We start from the raw sequence: 25,257 nt of genomic DNA on the forward strand, positions 1-25,257 counted from the left end.
CTAGGGTTCATCATAAATAGGACAGGTACGAGAAAAGTTACCTTTTTAATCTTACCCTATTTATGTGGACTCGTCTTATGTTGTTTCCCACTTTTATGGAAATATTTACCAAACTGTTTATTGAGGTTACCTCATAAGGACCCGTGAAAGTTGGGTTAAACTTCCTTGCTGTGCCTATCTTCCCGGCACTATTAATCAAATAAACCAAATCTCCTGGTTTAAAGGTACGTAACTTTTTGGTTTTGTTGTACTTAGTACAAACCTTCTCTTTGTTATGGATGGTGTTTTGCCTAGCCACCTCTAAAGATTTAACTAATTTTAGTTTAAGATTTTCTACATAACTATCATACGTAGAAGAAAAAGAAGGGGAAGTTATTGAAGTAGGCAGTGATGGGGGATGACCATACACTAACTCAAAAGGGGTGAATTTAGTAGCCGTGTGAGGAGTAGAATTATAACTGAACATCGAAAAAGGTAGCCACTCGTCCCAATCAGTCTGATCAGGTGCCAGAAAATGTTTTAAGTAATCCTTTATCGTACTATGGGTCCTCTCTAGGGCTCCATTAGTTTCGGGATGATAAGCGGTGGTTTGCACCCGCTTTATCTTGAAAAGTTTGGCTACTTCCCTGAAAAGGTTGGAAGTGAATTCCCTTCCTTGATCTGTTAAAATTGACTCGGGAATGCCGAAATTACAAATAAACTTAGTTGTTAAAGTTTGGGCAATGGTTACTGCTTCATGATCTGGGATAGGATATGCTTGTGTGAATTTCGTTAAGTCGTCCTGAAGGGTTAAAATGAACCGATTACCGGATTCTGAAATTGGAAGTGGACCTACGATATCCAACGCTATCCGTTCAAAGGGTTTTTCGCTTGTGGTGGTGATCACAATGGGTTGTTTCATTCGTTGTCGGTGAACTTTATTGGTTTGGCATGATGTACATCGATTAACATAATTTGATATATCTCTTCGCATACCTTTCCAACGATACTTTAAACAAACTTTATTAAACATGCGATTCTGACCTGCATGACCCCCGACTACGGAGTTATGGTACTCAGATAAAATAGTAGGAATGATTCCTCGAAGCGGCTTGATTATCCGATTGTGACAAACTGTTATCTGAATATCAGAATTGCGAAAAATATAATGGAGAATGAGTTTGACCTTTTCCCATTTAAGTTGGTCTAAACCGCAACCAAGGCGCGGTAATGAAATAGATTTTATATTAAGTTTGTCTAACTCACTACGTAAGTTTTTCAAAGCATAAAATAAATCTGGATAAGTGGGTTTATCCCAGAAATTTAATTTGGTTACAACATGAAAAATATAAAAAGAATTTAACGACGAATGTAAAGTTTCGTGTAAAGAATGAGGTTTGCTAATTAAATCGTTATAATTAGGAATACTCTCTTTAATGGCTACGGCTAGTCCGGCTGACATTTCTAAATCTCCCGACACGCAATGTGCAATGTGATCTTGTCGATCTAAAAGGTTGGAGTTTAACTCGCGAAAATTATATTTTAACCGTTTCCGGTTCATATAATGAAACTGGATGAAATCCTGATAGGATTCATCAGAATGTTTAAAGTCCGCAGACGTAAGAAAAATTGAAAAAGTATTTACAGATACTTCAGGAGGATAACGAGAGAGAGCGTCGGCATTAGCATTTAATTTGCCGGGTTTATACGCAATCTCGTATTCGAATTCTTCCAGTTTCAAACGCCAACGAATTAGCCTGGAACTGGGATCCTTGTTATTAAACAACCAAGTTAATGGCTTATGATCCGTAACTATCTGAAATTTCCTCCCGTACAAATATGGTCGGAAATGTTTACAAGCCCATACAATGGCTAATAACTCCTTTTCAGTGACTGAATAGTTAGTCTCTGCAGGGTTTAAAGTTCGCGAAGCGAAATAAATAGGAAGATCGTTAGGGATCTTTCCTTGAGAAAGGACCGCTCCTATCGCGTGGTTTGAAGCGTCCGTGGTGACAATAAAAGGTTTTTCGAAATCGGGGTAACTAAGAATTGGAGGAGTAGTTATACTAATTTTCAATTGGGAGAAAGCATTCTCTTCCTTGTCCCTCCATGTGAATGGTACGTCTTTCTTTAATAAGGACGTTAAAGGGCGAGCAATTTTCGCAAAATCCGGAATGAATTTTCTATAGTACCCGACTAATCCTAGAAAGGATCGAATCTGTTGGATGTTCTTTAACATCGGAAAATTTTTGATAGAAACAATTTTATCAGGATCGGGTTTGATGCCGTCCTCAGTAATAATATGGCCTAAATAGCCCACCTCTCTTCGTAAAAAGGCACATTTGTTTGGCTGAAGCTTTAAGTTGTGTTTCGACAATCGCTGGAAAATTTCACGAAGTTTCCTATCGTGAGTTTGTAAGGTGTCAGCGTAAACAACTATATCATCCAAATATACAAAACACTTAATACCTTGAATGCCGGCTAACACGTTATTCATTAACCGTTGGAAGCATGCAGGGGCATTCTTGAGGCCGAAACTCATACGAGTGAATTCAAAATGACCGTTTGGGGTGGAAAACGCTGTTTTGGCCGCGTCGGCCGAAGAAATGGGAATTTGATGGTATCCAGACGCGAGGTCTAAGGTGGTGAAATATTTACTATGACCTAACTGGTCGAGAATGTCGGCGATGTTGGGCAAAGGATAAGCATCGCCAACGGTGACGTTGTTCAACTTCCTGTAGTCTATGACTACGCGCCACTTTTTAGCGCCTGAACTGTCGCTACGTTTGGGAACTATCCAAACAGGTGAGGACCAAGGAGAAGTGCTTTCCCGAATTATATCTTGACCTAACATTGTTTGAATTTGGGTTTCGATCTCCTGCTTATGCACCTCCGGAAATCGATAAGATTTAGTAAAAATGGGTACTTGCGACGTAACGGGAATGTTATGGCAAACTGAGTTTGTATGCGTTAACTCGTCACCTTCTAAATAGAATAAATGATTATAAGAGTGGCAAAGGTTAAGAATAGACTGTTGCTCTTCTTCATTAAGATGTGCTAAATCCAACTGACTATCGAGACTTACGTTTCGTTTCGAATCGTATAGTTGGGGTCGCGATAAAATTTCTTCACTGTCGACTTCATTAAAGGGTTCAAGGGTTACGGAAAGGGGAAAAACTCTTATGTGGGTTTCCGTTGTATTTAAAATAGTCGCTAGTGCTTCGAAATTTGTCACTTTTGTTAAAGCGCGAGACAAGAATACGCCTGGAAGTATGGTTTGATCGGGAATAATTCCGACTTGCATTTCGGGATTTAAAACGTTAAGTGAAACTAACGTTTCAGTACGAGGTTCTAATATTACAAAAGGTTCATGACCACGGTCTAAAAGGGGATACTTAATTCCGTATAAAATAAGTACGTTAGCTTTATAATCTAACACTATACCGTGTTTTGTTAAAAAGTCATTACCAAGGATTCCATCTAATGGTAAATTAGAAACGGATTTAGAAATTACATAAAAATGATGTTTTATCTCCGGCTTTCCGGGGAGTAAAAGTGTAAGAAAAGTAGAACCTAAGGTTTTAGGGGGGGTAGAAGATTTAGTGATACCCATTATGGTCACCGTATCCTCTGGATCCAACTGAAAATCTTGGATCGATTCGGGGCTTACCAAGGAGACGCCCGCGCCCGTGTCAATTAAGAATCGTAAATATCGTTTAGAGTTATTTAAACATTGAATGATTATAAAAGTTCCCGTGGGGTCGATTGAATGGATTCTGCCGCTAGGGGTAAAGTTTTGTTCCTTCGCCTGGCAGTTGGTTTGGGAACACTGAAGTTTAAATGGTTTACTCTAGCATTGCGTTTTTGCTGGTTTTCACTACGGAGTTTGCAATTTTCAAGTAAATGACCTTCGTCTTTGCAGTAATTACAAAAGGTATTTTTACTATAAGGGTTCCTAACGAAATTAGAATTATTAGGATTAGGATTAAACCGTTGGTTAGAATTTCTAGTAAACGAATTAGAATTAGCATTTTTATTAAAAGAATTATTATAAGAATGTTGATTGGAATCAAAATTCTTATTAAAAGTGTTAGAAGGGCGTTGATTTACATTATTATAATTATAATTGAAAGGTTTAGAAGTAGGGCGTTGATTTGCATCACGCGGTGAATAATTATTTAAAAAGGGTTTATTAAAATTCGAATTAGGGTTTACATTGTTATAATGTGGTTTTCTCTCAGGTGTCGGATATCTCTCCGGCCACCTCTCTTCCTCGTCCAAAAGATTGAAAATGTCTTCTAACGACATTGGTTTACCCTGAAATATTCTCCTCCCTATCTGGGGTTCAAGTCCAGTAAGGATAGAATCTACGGCTGTCTCTTCGAGCTGTGCCAATCGACCGGGTGCAAGAGTATCATCCGGGATAGCATCCTGCGCTCTATTTAAAAGATTTTGAACGCGGATCGCGAAGTCGCGAGCATTTTCTCTAGAATTTTGGCTTACGCCATGAAGTTTGTTACGGAGTTCAACGGGATTAACCTTCCGCTTGTACGTCGAAATTAAAAATGTTTTAATCTCCTCATACGTCGTAAATCTGGAGATTTGAAGTTTTGCATCCCCCGTGATGGATAACTTAATGTGACGTATGAGTCGAGGTAATAAATCTGGCGGGCAACTTGAAATTGCCTCGTCACAGTAAAAGGTGAAGTCGTTCAGATCTTCAGTTTTGGGGTTGAACGTGCATGGAATGAACCGGATATACTCCTCAATCGACATTGTAAAGGATGCGATTGAAGGTACAGATTCCTTCGAAATTACAGGTAAAGGGTTGTTAGAAATTAAAGGGGCAGGAATTGAAATATCGAAAAATAAAGGTGAGGGGTTTGAGCGTGTATGTGTAACCTTGATAGACATAAAAGGACTCACAGTTCGTTCGGAAGATCAAATTGTTCGAAAAGTGTCGATCTCTCAGCTCACGCAGTTATACTGGTGAGGCTCCAGACTCAAGACTAGGCAGCTCGTACGTGGGTGTTCGTGTAGCTGGACGTCGAAAGCTCTGTTTTAAGGTCGTTGACCTCCTTCCTTCCTGGATCTCCTGAATTAGTTGTCTTCGAAAAGTCAAAACAATCAATTAACCAACTAACTCTCGCCGTGTAGATTCGTGATCAACGTGCTTGCGGCGGGCCGCTTGACGTATCCCGACAGAATCCTACCGACTGCGCCAAAAATATCATGTTATAAATGATACTATTAAAATAGGCGAGAGGTAGGTTGTAAAGGTGTTTATTTCGACGGTAAAAATGATACAAAAGTCGCTCGTGGACTGGTTAACGAAGCGTAGACGCGCGGACGGTCTAGGCTCCGGACTCCTCCTGGACGTGGACAGGTTCTTGAAGAGGGAGAGGTCTTCCCATTCAGAAGTTCTTGATGGGACGAAGGAGAATCCTCCCTATCTGAAGTTCTTGATGTGACGCAGGAGATTCCTCCCTAGTTGGATTCCCAACGAGAAGTGAAGTGTAGAGGGAGAGTTCCTCCCGACTTGGATTCCCAAGATAGAGTGATTTGATCCGGCCGTGACCCTCCTTATATAGTAGTCGAGGCACGTGCCGGATGCAACTGGTTGGTGGGGGAAAGCCCTTCTGTGATTGGGTGTGGGTAGCTCGTCTCCGATAGGTCCGTTTCGCGCATGGATATGAATCGAAACGTGGCGCGTCGAAGTACGATTATAACACTATCAATCATACTTTTACAATTAGTTAATCTATTTTTATTTAAGATTACTCTCATTGCCCTATTTTGTAATTTTTGCAACATTTGTTTGTCTAATTTATTTAACATATTTAATAGTGTTGCACAATAATTAAAATGGGGCAATATTATACTATTGTAAATTATTTTTTTTGTATTTATACTTAATATATTTCTTAATCTAGATAATAAACCTATTTTTCTACTAATTTTTTTTAATATGTAATTACAATGTTCTTTAAAATTTAATTTTGTATCAACAATTACTCCTAAATATTTTATATTATCCACTATTTCTATACTAGAGTTATTTATTACTATTTTGGTACTATTATCTAACACATTTTTATAATTAATAAACATACATTTAGTTTTATTCTCATTTAATTTAAGTACATTATTCTTTAACCATATTTCTAATTTACTTAATTCATTATTTAAATTATTTACAATTTCTTTAATGTTATCACCTATGCAATACATTAATGTGTCATCCGCAAATAGATGAATTTTACATTTTTTCACGTTATTAACTATATCATTAATATACAAAACAAATAACAATGGTCCCAATTTAGACCCTTGTGGTACTCCATAAGACACTAATTTCTCTTCAGAATATACATTATTTATTTTAACTTTTTGTTTTCTTTTATGTAAGTAATTATTAAACCATCTTAAAACTATATCACTTATACCTATACTCTCCAATTTCTTTAACATTATTTTTCTGTCTATTGTTTCGAAGGCTCTCTTGAAATCCAAGAAAACTGCTCCAATGATTTTGTTTGTATCCTTAGCCAACAGCCAATCATTTATCACTACTTGTAATGCAGTTTCAGTGGAATGCTTTTCTCTGAATCCCGATTGTTGTTCACATATTATGTTTTGAGAAGTAATAAATTCCTTTAATTGTTTGATTACTACTTCTTCTATTATTTTTTTTATACACGGTAGCATGTTGATTGGTCTCATTTCTTCAACTTTTTTACTATTTTTTATTTTAGGTATAGGTACAATAGTAGCAATCTTTAAATTTTCAGGCATTTCTCCTAAGGAGAGTGCTTTATTTATTAAATAATTTAATTTAGTTCCTATTATTTCCCATGTTTCTTTAATTATATTTATATCTAGTTCATCAGTACTAGTTCCTTTCATAAAAAAAACGAAAAATTACTGCTTTAATGTTTTAAACAGCTGTGTTGATTGTTTGACAATAATAAACTAAGTAATAAAAACCCTGTGATGGATTTTATTCAAAAAATGTTACTGGATCTAGTGAGCTAAAACTTTTGCACAATTTAAAATTTTAGTTTTGCCGATATTGATGATACAACTTTTTATATATTGTGAAGGATTTAAGTAATAAGACATACCGATTAAATATTAAGGGGTTGTATAAAATATTTTCACACAAGTTATTCAATTAATCCACCCCTAATTTATACATTTTCATCAGCTTTTAATTATTATCACGCCCTCTGATTAAAAAAACTGAAAAACGAGAGCGTCCGCCATCACGTCATAAAAACGCTGATAAATTTAACGACCCACTTTCGAAAAATCGCGAAATATTTCATCCGTCTTAATAATGCCACCCTCGTCGTTCGGCAAATTGATATTAATTAATACAGACAGGTGTGAGTGGTTTCGGCGTATGAAAGCCGCGTCATGCGCACTCCGGATGCCCCATTTCATTAATACGACTCATGTTATGAGAGCGATTACACCAATGTACCATTTTTGACATTCCATATATGCACATATTTAATTATAGCGAATATTGCGCGGAAATGAAGGGTGTAAAAGTCCGAGCGAAAGCTAAAAAAGCGCGCGTGTGTGATCTCAAGCTCACTCACGAGTTTCCTCGTCTTGTAAGCTCGGTGTTGGGAAACGAATCACGTTTTTAATTAAAGCTTTTAAACTATCTGCTTCCAGCATCATTGTGCGAGTCTCTATGTATCTATAATATATTATGTCTTTAATACATTTTTAATTTAAACCTTGAATTGGAATTAAGTAAAAAAAGGAATACAGTTTGATGACATACATTTTTTTATATACATGGCTACTGATTTTTTTTTTTATATAAAATGTATAATTTATTTCCAAGGAATTGGGTCACCATAAAGAAATTTGACTTGCTCCAAGTTCTTATTATATAATACGGAGCGTCCCTCTGTGCCTCATTTGGTTCTTAATTGTATTATAAAGGGTTGTGAAGTAAGTCTCGCTGCTCCTCTAAGATATATTTTTAATTTCATTCTCAAAATATCATCATATCCTGATCTTCGGAAATGTACAAAAGCACACCTATTCATGAAAAGGGTGACGAATTGTGTTTAAATAACTATAGACTAGTTGCAGTGTTGATGTATTAGATTGTTCGAAATAATTATCCATAGATAGGTGTACATCTTATATAACTTTCGGCAAGCTTTGTTGAGCCAACAGAACGGGTTTCGTCCCACTGTCACGGTGACAAGTTGGTTTTGAGAAGGCTTTCGACAAGGATTGTCATGTCGGACATAGTTCTTTATGAGTTATTTGAGCGATCGTAACTAGTTCGTAACTTGGGATTGCAATACTGGTAGTACCGATACCGTTAATACCGGAATTTGGGTAAAAAATATCAGTAGTACCGATTTTATTTGTTGAAAACGATATTTCCACGGCTTAGAACTACGAAAACGACAGTTTCTATATTGCTTGAAAGCAGAAGCGTAGAACAAATAATGTTCATTGTATGGTTTCCTAAGTAATGTTATTGGCGTAGGATATCAAAGTAGAATAATATTATGCAGTATTTAAGTATTTTTTATTCAATAATATTTTCATAAACATTTATAACATAAATAAAAATAATATATATTTAATATCACAGTAACTGGTTGGCAACTCCTAAGTATGAATGTGTTAGTTTAGCGTGCGTGTGTTTTGGATAAAAAGTGAAAACTGTGACGTTCACTGATCTAGATCTATAATTTGGGATCCCGAATAACAAAACACTACTTCTTGATTAAAAAAGTTCTTTTGACACCATTATAAGAGGATATTCGGTGATAGATACGATTCACTTAATTCTTGTAGAAAGTTGTATATCGCTTAGTATTTCTTAAAATAGCTGAAAGATGCTATCGACGGTCAAACTATTCTCAAAGAATTCCATTTTTTGATTCCGGAACGTCTTATGGCTGCACTACACTCTCTGGAAGTTGGCCAAAATTGGCCAAGGATGGAGAATATAGTGGGTTACTTCGGTCAAGTTTGCTTTAAAATCTTTCGGAAGTTGTCCGAGGTTACCGAGAATGTGAGGTAAAGTGGGGGTAATACAGTCGACTTGGCCAGCTTCGAGCGCTTCTGAACATTGTCGGACCGAAATCGGAGCTGCTCTTTCGAGCGTGAGCAGTGAGATACTTCCCTTTTCACTCTCTCGCGTGTTAAGTGACGAGAATGAGAGAGATAATGATATGGTTTTTCGCAAACTGAGATAGAACAAGTAGCTCGGTTCAATTTCAGTATGCGCGTAGACGTCCTATGGTCAACACGCATATCGAGCGCTGCATCGTAGTCACGTGGTCAAGTTATAATACCACATGCTTATCGGGAAGTTGAACAGACTCTTACTGACATCTTTGAATATTTTAGGGCACCAAAAAGGATTAATTATATTTTTGATAGTATATCTTCTAACAGATATCGTTATTATATTTTTTTCATATAAAATTAAATAATTAAAAAATAATCAGTCGTACTTGATTTTGTTAAATTTTTTTATGTATTTTCCTAGATCAGTTTATGTAAATGTCACACCATAACGAATTCTTATTTAGGATCGATGGCGACAAATTCTAGGATAGTCACAGATGTGGTGTTTGTATTCTGAAGTATCATTTGGCATTTTGCAAAAGCCGACAAAGATTTTGCGTAAATTGAATATTTAAGACCGAAAAGTTTTCACTGATATTGTATTGGTGAGTGTCCACACAAACTTTTATAATTATCGGTAGCGTAATTTTAATAATATAACAATTTAAAAATTGTGATTATTTGGCACATTTTTCGATCGCGCGCAAATATGCCAGCTGTACATGACAGCAGCGCCGTGCGTACGTCATTCACGCCCGCCGACCGGACGGCATATGAAATTTGTGGGAGTGTGGGCGCTACTCGGAAGTCGGCGACTTTGGCCGACTTCAGTTGAACTTCGGTTCGGACAACTTCCAGAGAGTGTAGTGCAAGCATTAGAGAATCACAATCGCGTCCTCCGGCTGTAGCCATCCGGCTCCTTAATACGCTAGTATTGCAAATTGATATGTTTAATGTCGGCTACAAGAAATTGGTCTAGTTCATATAATTTATTAATTTATGATCTATTTTGGCTTATTACTATGTATTGTTTTTATATTGTATTAATACAATGTAATGTTTATTTTTTAACCGTCGTGACGCATTGGAAGTTGTTAGGTCACGATAATCATAATTTAATTTAATAAATAAATAAATAATGATATTGCAAATCCGCAGTTATATCACAATTTATTTTCTTTATTATCATTAAGGTATATTTTTAACTATGTTACAAAGATAATGCGAGTTCTCTGCATGTTTGAACAATTGTCTTGTAAGTTTAGTTTATTATAAATATATGAAATTATTAAAACATATTTTTGTAAGTACTTTTAGTAAATTACGTAAGCATAAAACACTTTTTTTGTATAAAAAAGTAACACACAGTACAGAATTTTTTTTTTTATATATATAAAACAATAATTTAATTTGTTTTCAAACATTTTATGATTTTGTGATCGTAAATTATAACACTGAAGGAATCACTTTATTCTTTAGATTAAACTCAATTCTTATTAAAGTTCAAAAGAACCACATTACATTACCACCAAATTATTCTACACCATAATTATTATTCAAGATTAATTAACGAAAAGTTTGCTAATGCTTTAATATTAATTCGCAACTCGAAGGTTCGCTCTGCCGAGATACTACCACCACGACCTACTTAGTTGGTATTTTTTGCTTTCGGCTCGCTGAATAAATCACATTCAGAATTAATATGGTAATGAATAAGTTTTGAGCATGTAAGTTAAATACCTGCTAACGTGTCCAAAGCACGTTAGCGCACAACTCTGTCCCAACTTGGACAAGTTATTAGGTCGAGTCCACTTAGCTCGGTTCCGTGTCATACATTTTCCATTACTTGGCTCTTGTGCGGAGTAAACTTGTATTGCACACCGGCTTTTTAACAAGACCGATGAATAATAAGCGTTTAACTTCTACGAGAAATATTAGGTAAGCGCATGATACACTTTTATGCTAACTCTGATTTTAATTTTATAGAAGGCTGCTCGAAAGTTTTCGGGATTGCGTTGTACAAAAAGAAATATGAAGAGTTTGATTTAATATAAAATTCCAAACATGTCTTAATGTCATAGTATTTCTACTATCAATAAGAACATAGTATGCTTCTTAGAAGTTTTATATCACCCGATTTGAGTAAAACTTTTTCTTGTCAAGACTTATATTCAAGAATCATTTAAATCAATTTTAAAGCAAAAAATCATTTTTTTTTACTTTAAATATGTCAAATCTTAAGTTAAACGAACACATACAAATATATAACTAAAGACTAAATGTAAAATACAATTGTAAAACTTCATATATTTGAATAAAAGTTTATAGTGATTTCCAAAGCTTTGTCCATTTCAAAACGTTTCAATTTATTTTTTTAGTGTTGCTGTCTATGGCTGAATGAAATCTAAGAAACCACAGATCAACGTATTTTGATGAACAAAAGTACCGAAACTGTATTAGTCTTGAACGAAGCTCTTATTAAGGTAATAATTAGATCAATTTGCGAAAGCTCGCGTTCACATTCACTTGAAGAAATGGAAATAGAATTCATAGCATATATCAAACGTAATATTTTTTCAGTATATATTCGCAAAATCCACGAATCATTTCATTCATTAAGTGGTAGGCTAATTGACATGTTTCTAATTACCATCTCTCAATATCATTATCTTCAAGCCAATATTTTTGGTCAAATACCAACATTTTTGCTATCTAGCATCCTTTTTTTAAACAACTACTTCAATGTTTTCGATTCAATAGAAAGATTATTTTTTGAAAATTTTACATGGTGTGAAATGTACAGCAGCTGCAGCACATTTATAATTGAGTCCAAAATCAGTGATGTCAGTTGGGGGCAGGTGGGGAAATCTGCTCCCTCCTGAATTTAGCCAGAAAAATACATGTTATTTAATGAAATACTATGAATCTTATTGAAATCATAATTTAACAAAAAAAAAAAACGATCACCGATTGGACAACTTTTGTCCCCCCCCCCTAGAATTCACTCTAGGCTTTTAATACAGCATCGAACATACACAATGAGGGTGTTTTTTTTTGCTTACGGTAGTTGATTCATCAAGAAACCTAACGCGACAAGTGTCGATCATTGAATTTATTAGTCTTATTAATAGTATACCAAAAGCATTGTGATTTATTTATTTATTGATTGTAAATCTACCGTTGAAACGTCTGATGCGTTACAACAAGATAAACAAAATCAACCACTACTAAGTATGTAGTGACACACCAAACTGAATTCAGTCTGTAAATGAGTGACACCTATTTTAATAATTATAAAACAGCTTACAAGCAATATAAATCACTATTAAGATAAACTGTATTTCAATCATATTTATCCGTAAGAATATGAAAATCTGTGTTAATAAATTGAAATTAAAATTATATTATTCCCAAATTATGATGTTGCAGACAGGATAGGAACTGAAAAAAGATTAAAGTTCAAATGGCATTCGCACTTTTACATACCAGTGGTGCATCGTGCTGGTAATTTGCTAAAATATCTCAAATTCATTAGCAAAGAGGCATCCTTCAATCTAGACATCAAAGTAGTAATTTAAATTGCTCGAACATAATTCATAAGGTTCAACGAATGCTTTAGAATATACACTTTAGTTTGGATGTAAAATTGAGTGCTTTAATGCTATCTGTTCCTTTGTACAAAAATAATCACAATAATAATGGAAACGTTCAGATTGCTAAGCAATCGTCTGATCCTGTGAATAAGATGGATACAGTATATTAACCTTAAAATGGATCTAGACATTTTATAGGCAGTTCGAAGTATTTTGTGGAAAAATCGAGTCGAAAGAAAGAGCTTTTTGCGGTTAAAGAATTTTATAAACTGGATAGGGATCTATTATACCAGGAAAGGTAAGCACTTTTGCAAGATTCTTAGACATCATAAAGACAATGGAAACTTTTTCAAAACTAAGAAAAAACATTTTTCACTTACCCTTTATATTTTAGGAGGAAATATGTTTTTTCTACGTTTTTTCTCAGATATATTATGTATGAAGGCCTTGTAAAGTATATTTATAAAATCGCAGCTTTTTTTGAATATATAGGCGGCCCTCGACTTTCGCACATAATTGGTTCCTGAAAATGTGTGCAAATGTTGAATGTACGAAAGTCGAGGGAAGTAAAAAAAAAATTGAAATTGTGTGTATTTTAAAATATTTATTTATCAAGTAAATATAATATGTTTAAGAGGCGTTTAAGAGACACGTTTAAGTGGGGTTTGCGAGTGTTTCCTTTGAAAAGTTATCAAGAGTTAACTGTTTTACACTATTCTTTTTCTTTTCTTCATATAGTATTTTATAACATGCTATGTTTTTATTGATTGCCCCACGCACTTGAGATATGCGTTCTCCATTGGGTTCACAATCTTCCATAATATTTAAAAATTTGTCAAGGTGCGTGAAGGCTTCATTCATATTTTTCATTGTTGAAGAGTTTTCCAAAATAAACCTGTCTCATCTACATTAAATATTTGGCTAGAGAAATATTCTACATCTTCAATAATTTTGGATAATTAGGAAATAAATTCTTTTGCAGCATCTTTATCTGCATCAGCCGATTCTCTAGTGAATTTAATATTATGAAAAGAATACCTCACTTTAAAATTGTAAAACCAACCGTTACTTGCTTGAAAAACCGTGTTAAAATATTTTTTTGATCTATCCTTCCAATCTTTGTGCAAACTAAGAGCTTTTGCTTGAATAATTGAAATACTCAGAGGGACATCTTTTTGCTGTTGGTCATCGATCTACGATGACAAAGATTTTCCATTTCATCCATGTTTTTTTTTTGCTGTGTTTTTTTGGAAACAAATCATTAAAGATTGTGGAAATATATCTTTATTTTCCACAATTTTGAACGTATTCTTTAAATGTATTTTTATTTTGCAAAGTTGAACACATCGTAGATTTGTTTGTATCATACAAACGTCCGATTGAAGCAAAAGATTCACCGCTATAAAAACGTTTTTTAAAAAAAAATTAAATTAATTTTTTTTTAAATGTGCGAAATAGCGAATTGTGTGAAAGTCGAACGTTCGAAAGTCGAGGGCCGCCTGTATAGCTCTTATAAACATAATATAATATACTAATTTGTCATGAAACAGGGTTCTATTGAAAACATTAATCCAGGATACTTTTACTTATATGAAAATACTTCTCTAAAGAAAATTATATCAAGATACATATTTATAACTGCAAATTGAAAGCATTTTCTTTAGAAGCTCGAGCCAAAAGTTGTTTAAAACTTACAGAGCATTGCAATATATGTAATAAAGTAAATGGATATATATAAATTAAATTTAATCTTTTGAAGCACATACACGAAACATCTCTCTCATATTTATTGTTCAAAATTCAAGTTTCTGTTTCATTAAATTACAGTAGAGATTTTTTGCATTGCATGTCGCTCGTTAATTAAAAGCTCATCTGGAGAAGCTTGCGCGCACGACTTTGAGGCTTTCGCGCTTATTATGTTTACAATGTGTTTCTGCATAAGATTATTAGGTTTATGTGTCTCTTTGATGTCTCTCAGCGCACCGGATAGTTGCCAACAGATAACCGTGTTGTGTACCTTTGCTTTTACCCAGGAACGCGTTATATAACCCGCTTTTGCGAACTTCGCTAATATACGGAACTGAACCATCAATTATGAATTACACAGTGGCACAGTCGACTAGTCTAACGAATTTCGTGCAAAACGTACATAAATTATACCTTCGTGAGCGAAAACTGCAAAAAACCCTCGCAAGGTTTAGAGATGACATAATATTTTGTTTCGGTTGAGTTCTAGAAAAAGTACATATACAGGTAGATCCAAAAATATCCGTCTCGTATGTGTAAACAATGTATTTTTTTGCACAAATAGAAACAAAACAAGATTATTTATTATTTTTAGTTTGTATCATGATTATATTAGATATTTTGAATTGTTCTCTCTATATATACACTTCAATAACTAAGAATCTCATGTTACAGAACTTCGCATATAACAGTGAGACAAAAGTTTGCTGGCGAACTTGTCCTATGTCAAACCCAGTGTGCATTCAAGTGTAAATTTATCTACACTTCTTCATCATAAACATTAAGATTATATTTCAGAATAAAAATACTAAAAAAGCAAAAAATGTATAAGAAAGACCTCATAATTTTCTAACCATAATGCCAGTTGTATTATACATATATAAACAAAGTTTTTCTGAAACGTAAAAATAAAAAAGCTTTTTTTCAATTTCATTAGGTTATATAGTATTTCATTAAATGACATGCACTTTATTAATTATAATTTTACTAGTAAAAATATATTTATATATCCGATATGATTTCAGTAAATTGATATAGAGTAGACCCCCCGAATAACATTACCCCTATTAGCACTATCAACCGATCATACCCCAAACAACACGTCCCCATTTATCGAGTTCGTAAACTACGTCACACTCGCTCACTAAGAATGATTCGCTATGGTCTGGTCTTGGATAAGTACATTTGTCTCGCTTGCTCTTATGCCTGCACTACACTCTCTGGAAATTGTCCGAACCGAAGTTACAACTGAAGTCGCCCAGATCTACGACTTCGAGTAAGCGATCACATTGTCGCAAATTTCATATGCCGTCCGGACGGCGGCTTCTGTCACGTACAGCCAGCATGTTTGCGCGAGATCGAAAAATGTGCCAAATAATCACAATTTTTGAATGGTCATTTTATTAAGTTTGTGTGGACCAATACAATATCAGTGAAAACTCTCGGTCGTAAATATTCAATTTACGCAAAATCTTTGTCGGCGTTTAAAAAATGCCATAAGGCATAAAAATGATACTCCAGAATACAAACACCACATCTGTGACTATCCTAGAATTTGTCGCAATTCGATTTTAAATAAGAATTCGTTATGGTGTGACATTTATATAAACTTATCTAGGAAAATACATAAGGATATTCGAAACGATTTTTTTTACCAAAATCAAGTAGCACTAATTATTTTTTAATTATTTAATTTTATATGAAAAAAAATATAATAACGATATCTGTTGGAAGAATATACTATCAAAAATATAATTAATCTCTTTTGGTGCCCTAAAATATTCAAAGATGGCAGTAAGAGTCTGTTGAAGTCCCCGATAAGCATGTGGTATTATAAATTGACCACGTGACCACGATGCAGTGCTCGACATGCGTGTTAACCATAAGAAATTGAACCGAGTTACTCGTTCTATCATTATCTTTCCCACTCTCGTCACTTAACACGCAAGAGAGCGAAAGTATCTCACTTCTCGCGCTCGAAAGAGCAACTCTGACTTCGGTCCCTTTGACTCCGGTCCTTTTGCCGACAATGTTCGGAAGCACTCGAAGCTGGCCAAGTGGACTGAATTATTTCCACTTTACCTCCTATTCTTGGTAACCTCGGACAACTTCCGAGAGATTTTAGAGTGGGCAGAACCGAACTCGACCGAAGTAACCCACTTTATTCTCCGTCCTTGGCCATCCTTGGCCAACTTCCAGAGAGTGTTGTGCATGCATTATACTACGTGCATCTCACTTCTGATCTTTGGAATTTAACAAAACGTTTATCCTTGAATCATAAGAAAAGTTTTCAAATTACTGTTTATTTTTCCCTTGAAATTCTAGATTAGACACACTTAATTTTATTGTGAAATCGGTTAAGAGTCACACGGCGAATTTTGCTGCAGTTTCAGTACTTGTTTTATTTTATTCTTTCTGCAAGGAAATAAATGATCTCGTTTAACAAATATTGAAATCTATGAAAAATTTGCTTGGGCTTCAAAGCAAAAATCAAGTTTGGTTGTTTTTTCTCTAATCAGATATAAAAAAATTGCCGTCGAAGAGATATACTAACTATAATCGAGTTGGTTATTTTAAAACAAAGTCTCTTCAAAAACACAAGATATTTTTATAAATACGCATTGCCAAATCCATTTACACTAAGACAAGTTAACAACATTTTCGTAATTTTATTAGTAATGTGATCGGGAAATTCCATTAAATCTAAAAACAAATAATGTGGATCTGTGAATATATCGGTCTCATACTTTATTTTGTCTTTTTTTAATTATTGTAGTCGATTCATGGATTAAAACTGAAAATTTTCCACTTGTTACGATAATTTTTTGCCATATTAAAATTTTTATTTCTTCTCTGATATGATTGATTATATTTGTTGCACTATAACGCGAACGTAAACCGTAAGGTACTTTTGTAGCATATAATACTTTAATTGTAGCAAATCAAAATGGTCTGAGTAAAGCTAATTGTTTTTAGCCATATGCAGTTCTGAATGTTTTATTATTTGATTCGATTTCCGCATCATTTTATTTTCAATATGTTGTTGTTTGGCTGTTTTTACTTTTTTTTGCACGCAAATGTGCACTTGATTTTATATGAACGATAAGTTGTGTTCTCAATGATTTTTATTGTGAAGTCCTCGAATTTCGATTGAAAGACACTGGCATTGAATTACATTTCTTCGAAATAATACAACTATGTATTTTTATTATTGAAAGATTTTTTACTCTCTCACACGATATATAATAAATTTTTCCATTTTCACTAATTATTCATTGATATTTTTTTCTCTTCTTTCCACATATCTGCCATCCAAACAATCCGCCATGAAGATGGGGTTTGAAAATTTTATTTTGATGATTCATGATCAGATTTTTTAGTTATGAAATTAATGCAGTTTTTATTATTAACATTTGAAACACTAATTATATTCGATTCGCTTATTTTTGAACAATTTATTTTATTTTATTCACTTCTTTTATTTGATTCATTGTATTTTATTAACGCTTTTCACTCATCATTATTTGAAAAAAAATGCAATTTGTTTTTTGAATAATATATATGTAACAATAGAATAAAGAATATTTAAATAATAAGAATGCGCGTCCGTTTATGTCACTTGATAATATTAGACTAAAATCTGAAACAGAATTCATTTAACACTTAATCGACGCGTCATTTTTTGTCGCATGATTTTCGCACAACACAGAGTTACACCAATCAAATTATTTTATTAGTGGCTTGTTTCTTCCATAAAAAATTAAATATTAAATTTCAAGATTGCGAAAAATATGCCAGTTTAAGATATGTTTTATTTCTTTGCTTCGCCCTTTAATAACATTTCCAGTAACATTTTACGTTATTTACGTATAAATTATACATAGAAATAATTATATTTCCATACCAATAAAAATACATCGTCGAACGAGTATCTGTCACACTCCGTTCCTAATCGGTTGTAGTCGCCAAATATCAAAACGAGAGTTTGACAACTATTTATACTATATGTATATTTTTTGCATTTTCGTAATATCCGCTTGTTCACGATATTTGGTACTCAAAATTTAATACAATAGATTGCAATTTAAGTGCCAGAAATTTACTGTACATTATGCAATACATTGATTAACAGGACGAGTTTTAATAATTTAAATTATATCTTGTTTATATATTTCTTGAATCCTATTAAAATAGCAATACACAAAAATATTTGCATTAATAATTGAAAATCTTGCAGATCCATATAGAGATTTTAATCACTCATAAATATCAATAAAAAACTACTCTTTGTTTGGAATGGACGCGCACTAGAACATACGTTCTACTCTGCGCATATTATTATTCTATCTTTTCGTCTGACTCTCTGGATTATTTCTCTTTTAATGCATTAGCACATTTCGCGTGTGTCCAAAAAGCGACACAAAAGCTATCTCGAACCAGTATTAGAAAATATGTGACATTTAGTAACAGACGCGGTGAGAGCAGCAAAAAACAAATTTGATATTTCTTATTAATTTTAAGAATTAATCAGGCAACATAAATATTATGTATGGTGGTTTCCATTCTAAGAATTATGCCTTTGTGTTGTTGATTTAGCTTCCACTTATGATTAAGGCCTCGTTACTAGCGGAGCATCTTGGCTACGAAAACTTTTGCCGTGAAGCTTTTGAGGTAACGATACAGCCCCGGGGGAAATCCGCCACCAAACATGGTGAATATTAAATTATAAACGCTAATGTAGGCGACTTTCCGCCGCAGATTTCCGATTAAATTTCCTCTTGAACTAGCCTACGCGATCAGCCTACAAATTCATTCGGGTCGCAGAAGAAACGCTTTATTATTTATTTATGGATTCTTGTTATGCTTCATTTTAACAGAAAATCATTACATTCTTAAGAAAATAAAGTAATACAATTTATTTATAGCAAAACAGATTATGCATAAATAATTTAGTAGAACTAAGATTTTTATTTATTATTATGATTGTTCTGAATTTTATTAGTTTAATATACGAATGGCAATAATACGATATAGGGAGCTAACGTAAACATTGAAAAAATGACATCATCATTTTTATTATTATTTTATGTTTGTAGTTGAAAGACGTGGAAACTTTTGTATGTTGCATTGTTTGAAGAAAAATGTATTAACAGCTATGTTAATATTTAAGTAATTGTATAAATATTTTTGAACTATATAATGGTATATGTTAGACAAATATTTATTTAGAACAGAAAAATGTGAAATAATTGAGCATTATTCATATTCTAAATAATGAATTGATTAAGAATGTTTATATATAATACAATATATAATATTAAATTAGATTTTTTTATCATTTTACTTTATTTATATTATATTTTATTTAGTGAGAATGTAAAAGTAGAATTTGCTTTGAATTTTTTGATTAAACAATATACAAAAAAATTTAAAGTTATTATTTATTGTAGTTTTCAAAACTTATTATCGTTAGCCAAGTTTCTAATTTTCTTAGACAGTTAGAATATGTTTTTTATTACAATTTTATTTTTAATTATTATAGTATAAAAATAATAATTATTAATATTATAGTTTAACAATAATATGTTTTGTATATTTTCTTAAACTGTGTTACTCCACCCCGAGCAAGCATTATTAAAAATATTCAAATTGTATTTTTTTTAATTTGCGTTTAAGATCCACCATGAAATATTCTTTAGATAGTCTAAAAAATAATTCTAATTTATTTTATTTTTTATTTTTTAAAAAAGTTTTCTGTAATTAACTTGCGATTGGTATAAATTGCGTATCTTTTACAAATTTTGGTTTATCATTAGTGAATATACTTAGAAGGAACGGTCCGATAAAACTTCCTGGAGGAACTCCAGCTGGTATTTTATGCAATAATGAGTGTTTATTGTTAATGTAAACATCATAGCTATGTATTATTTGTGAATCAAATCGTTGTCACACCATATAGAAAGCGTTTTTTACATCTGACATTCTAAAGCTCATATTTAAATTAGCACATTATATAATAAAATTAGCTCTATTAGACTATTAAGTTTATGTCTTGTCGTTTTCACGGAAGCCGATTCATTCGTTGATAGCTATACTCTCTAGAGATTCCTTTAAACGCGTTAAGAATAATTTTACTAAATAGCATTTATAAGCTAATGTGGTAATAATTTCCTCTTTAAAATGATTATTTTGTTTTATGTGCTATTATCGCCTGATATTATTTATAAAAGTCGCGATTAGGGAAAATTGTATTATCGCATTATTTACACATGCGATTTCTTAAAACATATATGCAAGATCCAGCTCGATTTAAATCAATCATCACTATATTAATTTGTGAGATTAGAAAAATCTGTAATATTTGACGGGAATTATAGTTATTAATGATCATAATTCTGAAATCCCAGATACGATAAAAATTTAGAAACAGTTCATATGAAACTCAGCCTCTGGGTTTTCTGCATTTTTCATCCATTTATATCACTCATCTATTGTGCTGGTAAAATATAACATAACACCTGTGGTTCCGAGTCTACGACCTTTCGACTCGGCACTTTCCGTTTTCTTTGCATTTTACACTATTGATGTATTTTTTCTAATCTCAAGATTAATTGCATCTTGTAGCGCATGATTGGAACAGTATAAATAGTATAAAAGGACTAGATTGACAATACAAGCTGTATACCGATTTATATATATATATATATCAGTGGCGTAGCTAGGGTATATGCCACCCAGGGCGATCCTTAAAATTGCCCCCCCCCATACATTTTTTGTAGGGTCATAAAATCAGCATTTCTAAAAAAAAAAATTGGTTATTATTAAGCTCTTGTTATTCGTGGATTTATATATGTGTGTATTCAGGGTTAAGAACCACCATCCCATCGCGAATATGCCGCCCCCAAGCAAGTGCCGCCCGGGGTGGCCCGGCCCCTCCGCCCCCCCATAGCTACGCCACTGATATATATACATATATTTTATAAGCTTTAGATTTATTGTAAGATCTATCATGATTGTAAAATCAGTCAAAACTAATGCATGTAATAAGTGCCTAATTTTTAGAGGCGTTTTCGCGCTTAAAAAATATTTTTAGAGGCGCTTTCGTCTCAATGACCTTGTCTCTATATTATAAAATCACAAGCTGCATTAAAAAACGTGTAAAAATATTGAAGATGATAAGAACGGATTGCGTCATATTATGGTATAAACCAAGACTCAATATAACAAACATAATTTCGGAATCAAGAAGTTAATATTCAACCACCAAAGATATTTTAAGTAATTATACGCACATGTGTGCTTCATTGTCTTAGTTAATTTCATAGGTATAATATTTGCGTGAAAAGGAAAGCGTTTATTAAGTGGCTAGGGTCGAAAAGCGAGAGAGAGCAAAAGGGCGCTGATAAAAGATTATCACCACCACCGGCGTGGTGCAACAGGCCCTAATGGCACTAATATTTTAGTGCCGACGTCTGGTGTGCCATATGGGGCAAAAACGACCAACACACTAAGAAACGCGTCATCCCAGTTCATTTATTTTTATTGCCTAGACACTAGAGCGATACACTCTCTTGAACTACATACTGTTGAATCGACGCTTCGCAGCGCCCACCCACTGGAGAGTTTGAATGAGTAGGGAAATAACCGTAAATCCGAAACTTTGGGGCGTTTAGGGGTTAAAATGAAAGTGGGGCGATTCTATTTAATATACTAAGTCTAAAATATTATAATGAAAACCAGTTGAAAGATTTAAACTAAACTTAGCTACTTAATCAGTTTTGATTCCTAGTTTAGTAAAAAATTAATATTAAAATGATAAATAATACATTCAGTTTCATATGGCTATTCCTAAAAAACAATGTAGAAAAACAGTCTCGAATCTATCGCGAAAATATTTTTTAAAATGTGTCATAAGGTAAAATCAAATCGGAATACATGTTCACTAGTAGATATATATTTTTACCAGTGAAAATATAAATTGCCTGGCAGGTGATATTATATGATCTTAATTTTTATCATTTTACACTTTTTCGTTTCTACCATAATTGTTTTTTTCTTAATATAATTATTAGGTTTTTATTATTATCATTAAATAAAACATAATGCAGAAAAAGTTTGATAATTTATATTTATTTTTTATTGCTTATTCATTGTAAGCTTAGGCATTTTAAAAAATAACTAAACAAACTTGTTGCATTTGACTCCCTTGGCACTTGAAAAATCAAGGACATTCATCGCGCGCGTATCGCAATAAGAACATAGGGCACGTGCTCTTGTTCAAAAACTAAATACATAAAAAATGGGAAAAAAGTTTGATTTGCTGATTTCAATAAACTAACAAAATACACTTGAAAGAACTTAACCTCAAATTTTGTATGGGTGGCTAGTCCCCTATAACGTAGTATTCCTATAACGAAGTCCCAATTTCTACGCTATTTGGAGATCGATATATATATATATATATATATATATATATATATATATATATATATATATATATATATATATATATATATATATATATATATATATATATACACACACATATATATTTATAAGGTTTTAACTTACGTTTATCGATTCTCGCATCAGTTAATTTTTTGGCACCAAACGCAAGCAGATTTTAAATTTATTAAACTTTTGGATTTATTAATCTTTAAGCAACTACAAAATTATTTTTGTTTTTAGCTTTTTAAATACTATCAACATAAAGGATAAATCGTGTTCTTATGTTTTTATGGCCAAAATATGTTTGGTTCGAGTCGAACGTGGCCCTCATTGTACTACCGGTTCTCGTACTGCGCGGACGCGTTAACAAATCACGTTTAATTTATTACTATTTATTTTTTAATCTTCTGTTGTAATCTGATAGGCGTAAGCACAATGCGTTACAACATTACAACAAACATGTACCAACTGGATAAGTCAATCAGACGTAATACATACTTACAAGTAAATATTATTCACTAGACTTGACATATATATAATTAATTGTGAATAATTATGTATAATCTAATTTATAATCAATATTTGGCCGAATAATATTTTTTTAATCTGCTACCTAACCTAATATTATTTAAAATAAAAGACGACTAGAAAAAACAGTCTAGTGTATTATTTATTAGTCCTTAGAGTATTGCCAAGTCGCCCTTCTCATGTCAAGGTTGCACAAGTAATAAGAAACCCACCCCGCGCACACGAGGGGCTATGTTATACAAATCGCTTTTCACTTTTTGGCGGAGAGATAGTAATTAGAAACATATTTTTTCTTAAAAATTGCTATGGATACTCGTTAAGCATTCGACGCACTAATCATTTATTAGAAATCAATCATGGACGACCACAGCGAATACTCTCAGAGTATCAAGGCTTACTGACTGTTTTGATAATTCAACTTTGCCGCCCGATTCTGATCTACATTTCTTTATATATATTTTGTACAGTATATTGATATTATATTTTATTGTGCCAGTAGCATTGTGAATACAACGTAACTGCGACTAATTCCTGATAAACTTTGCCACGGCACGCAGATCATAGCGAAAATAACTATGAAAATAAATCTACCTACATTACGAAGATGTTTTGATCTATCTAATGCAAACAACGTATTACATAACATATAACTGATGCTGTAATGTAGTATATTGCCTATTGTTTTTTTTTACATGTGATGATAACCAATGAAAAACAAGGAATATCATTTATATGTAGAAAAAATATTATTTGTATCTATCTACAAATGGTTAAATAAATATATGTAAGTTGTAGTACTAATGCGCTCACATTTTACTCGAACCATTCTTTTTATCGGTTAAATAAGATGTGCTCAGAAAAATCCCTCAATTTTCCGAACAAAAGGGTATAAGTCTTTCTTATTCTTCTTAAACGTGCGCCCTCATTTTGTAACAAAATTAGGGCATACGTTTGACTATATAGTATACATTGGGAATAGTATATTTGTTATCTTTTAAGATCGATTTCCAGTTCGAATTATTTGTGGGGTGCTATTAAATATTTTTAACAATAATGAGGTACAAATGAGACGACCTTAGTCTGTGTTTCGAAAAATCGCGTTTACATAGAAGTTCTGCGAAAGTCGTTCTCTCCACAATTGCAGAGTCAAAAGAAACATTTGTAATATAAATCTTTTATATTGTACAATTACCTTTTTTTTTTTGAGTATTTATAAATTTCCACAATCACCTTTTGTATTGGCGTTTTGTATGTTCTAAACAATGGACAAACAAAGCAAATACTGTAGCAGACGTAGCAAAGTGTTCGTTTATTTTTTTGTTGAAAATATTTGTTGCCTGCGCAAACATTTACACAGTTATAATTTCGTCATAAAACACGTACGAATTTATTTGCGTTAAAAACATACTCGTACTGTATACATGCCTATACTAATTTTGGCAGAAGGGCATATGCTGCCATTATAGAGAATGGACTGTGAATAAATTACGCGCACTTTTCCTTTGTTTTTGGCTAAAAGCAAACATTACCTGGTTTTGCATATTGTGCTAAAAAAGAAATTGCGATGAAAGTAATTAAATATATTTTTTTTGTAACAGTACAATTTGAGCATCATCAGTATTTACACCTGTTTTCTCTTTATTTCAGTTTATTACTTATAGTATATAACCATTTTTCACTTTTGATACAAAGACACTTTCTAAGCTAATATTTCGATACAATTTCTCAATTAATTATTTCCGTTTTCTGTTTATAGAATGCAGAATTGAATAACACTCATGCTACAACTAATTAAATATGTATCTAGAATCGTAGTTTAAGTAAAATAGATTGGGAATCACGCATA

At 32.8% G+C, this 25,257-nt stretch overlaps 1 protein-coding gene across 9 annotated transcripts in view; it reads left to right on the forward strand.

Moving 5' to 3' along the window:
• The window catches only part of LOC148236495 (uncharacterized), an 80,052-nt gene that overhangs the window by 29,719 nt on the left and 25,076 nt on the right, over nucleotides 1-25,257 (forward strand). For 3 of the 9 annotated variants that reach the window (XM_088182962.1, XM_088182960.1, XM_088182963.1), the window contains exon 1: nucleotides 23,209-23,387. The exons of the other annotated variants lie outside the window; for them this stretch is intronic. In XM_088182962.1, coding sequence (XP_088039088.1) covers nucleotides 23,319-23,387 — 69 coding nt within the window. In that variant the 5' untranslated portion in view covers nucleotides 23,209-23,318. Of the gene's footprint in view, nucleotides 1-23,208; nucleotides 23,388-25,257 lie in introns of those variants that run through there. 9 annotated transcript variants of the gene reach the window in all.

This window comes from Plectrocnemia conspersa, unplaced genomic scaffold (assembly GCF_051122295.1).
Source record: "Plectrocnemia conspersa isolate PC_06_02 unplaced genomic scaffold, ASM5112229v1 ptg000003l, whole genome shotgun sequence".
NCBI lineage: Eukaryota > Metazoa > Arthropoda > Insecta > Trichoptera > Polycentropodidae > Plectrocnemia > Plectrocnemia conspersa.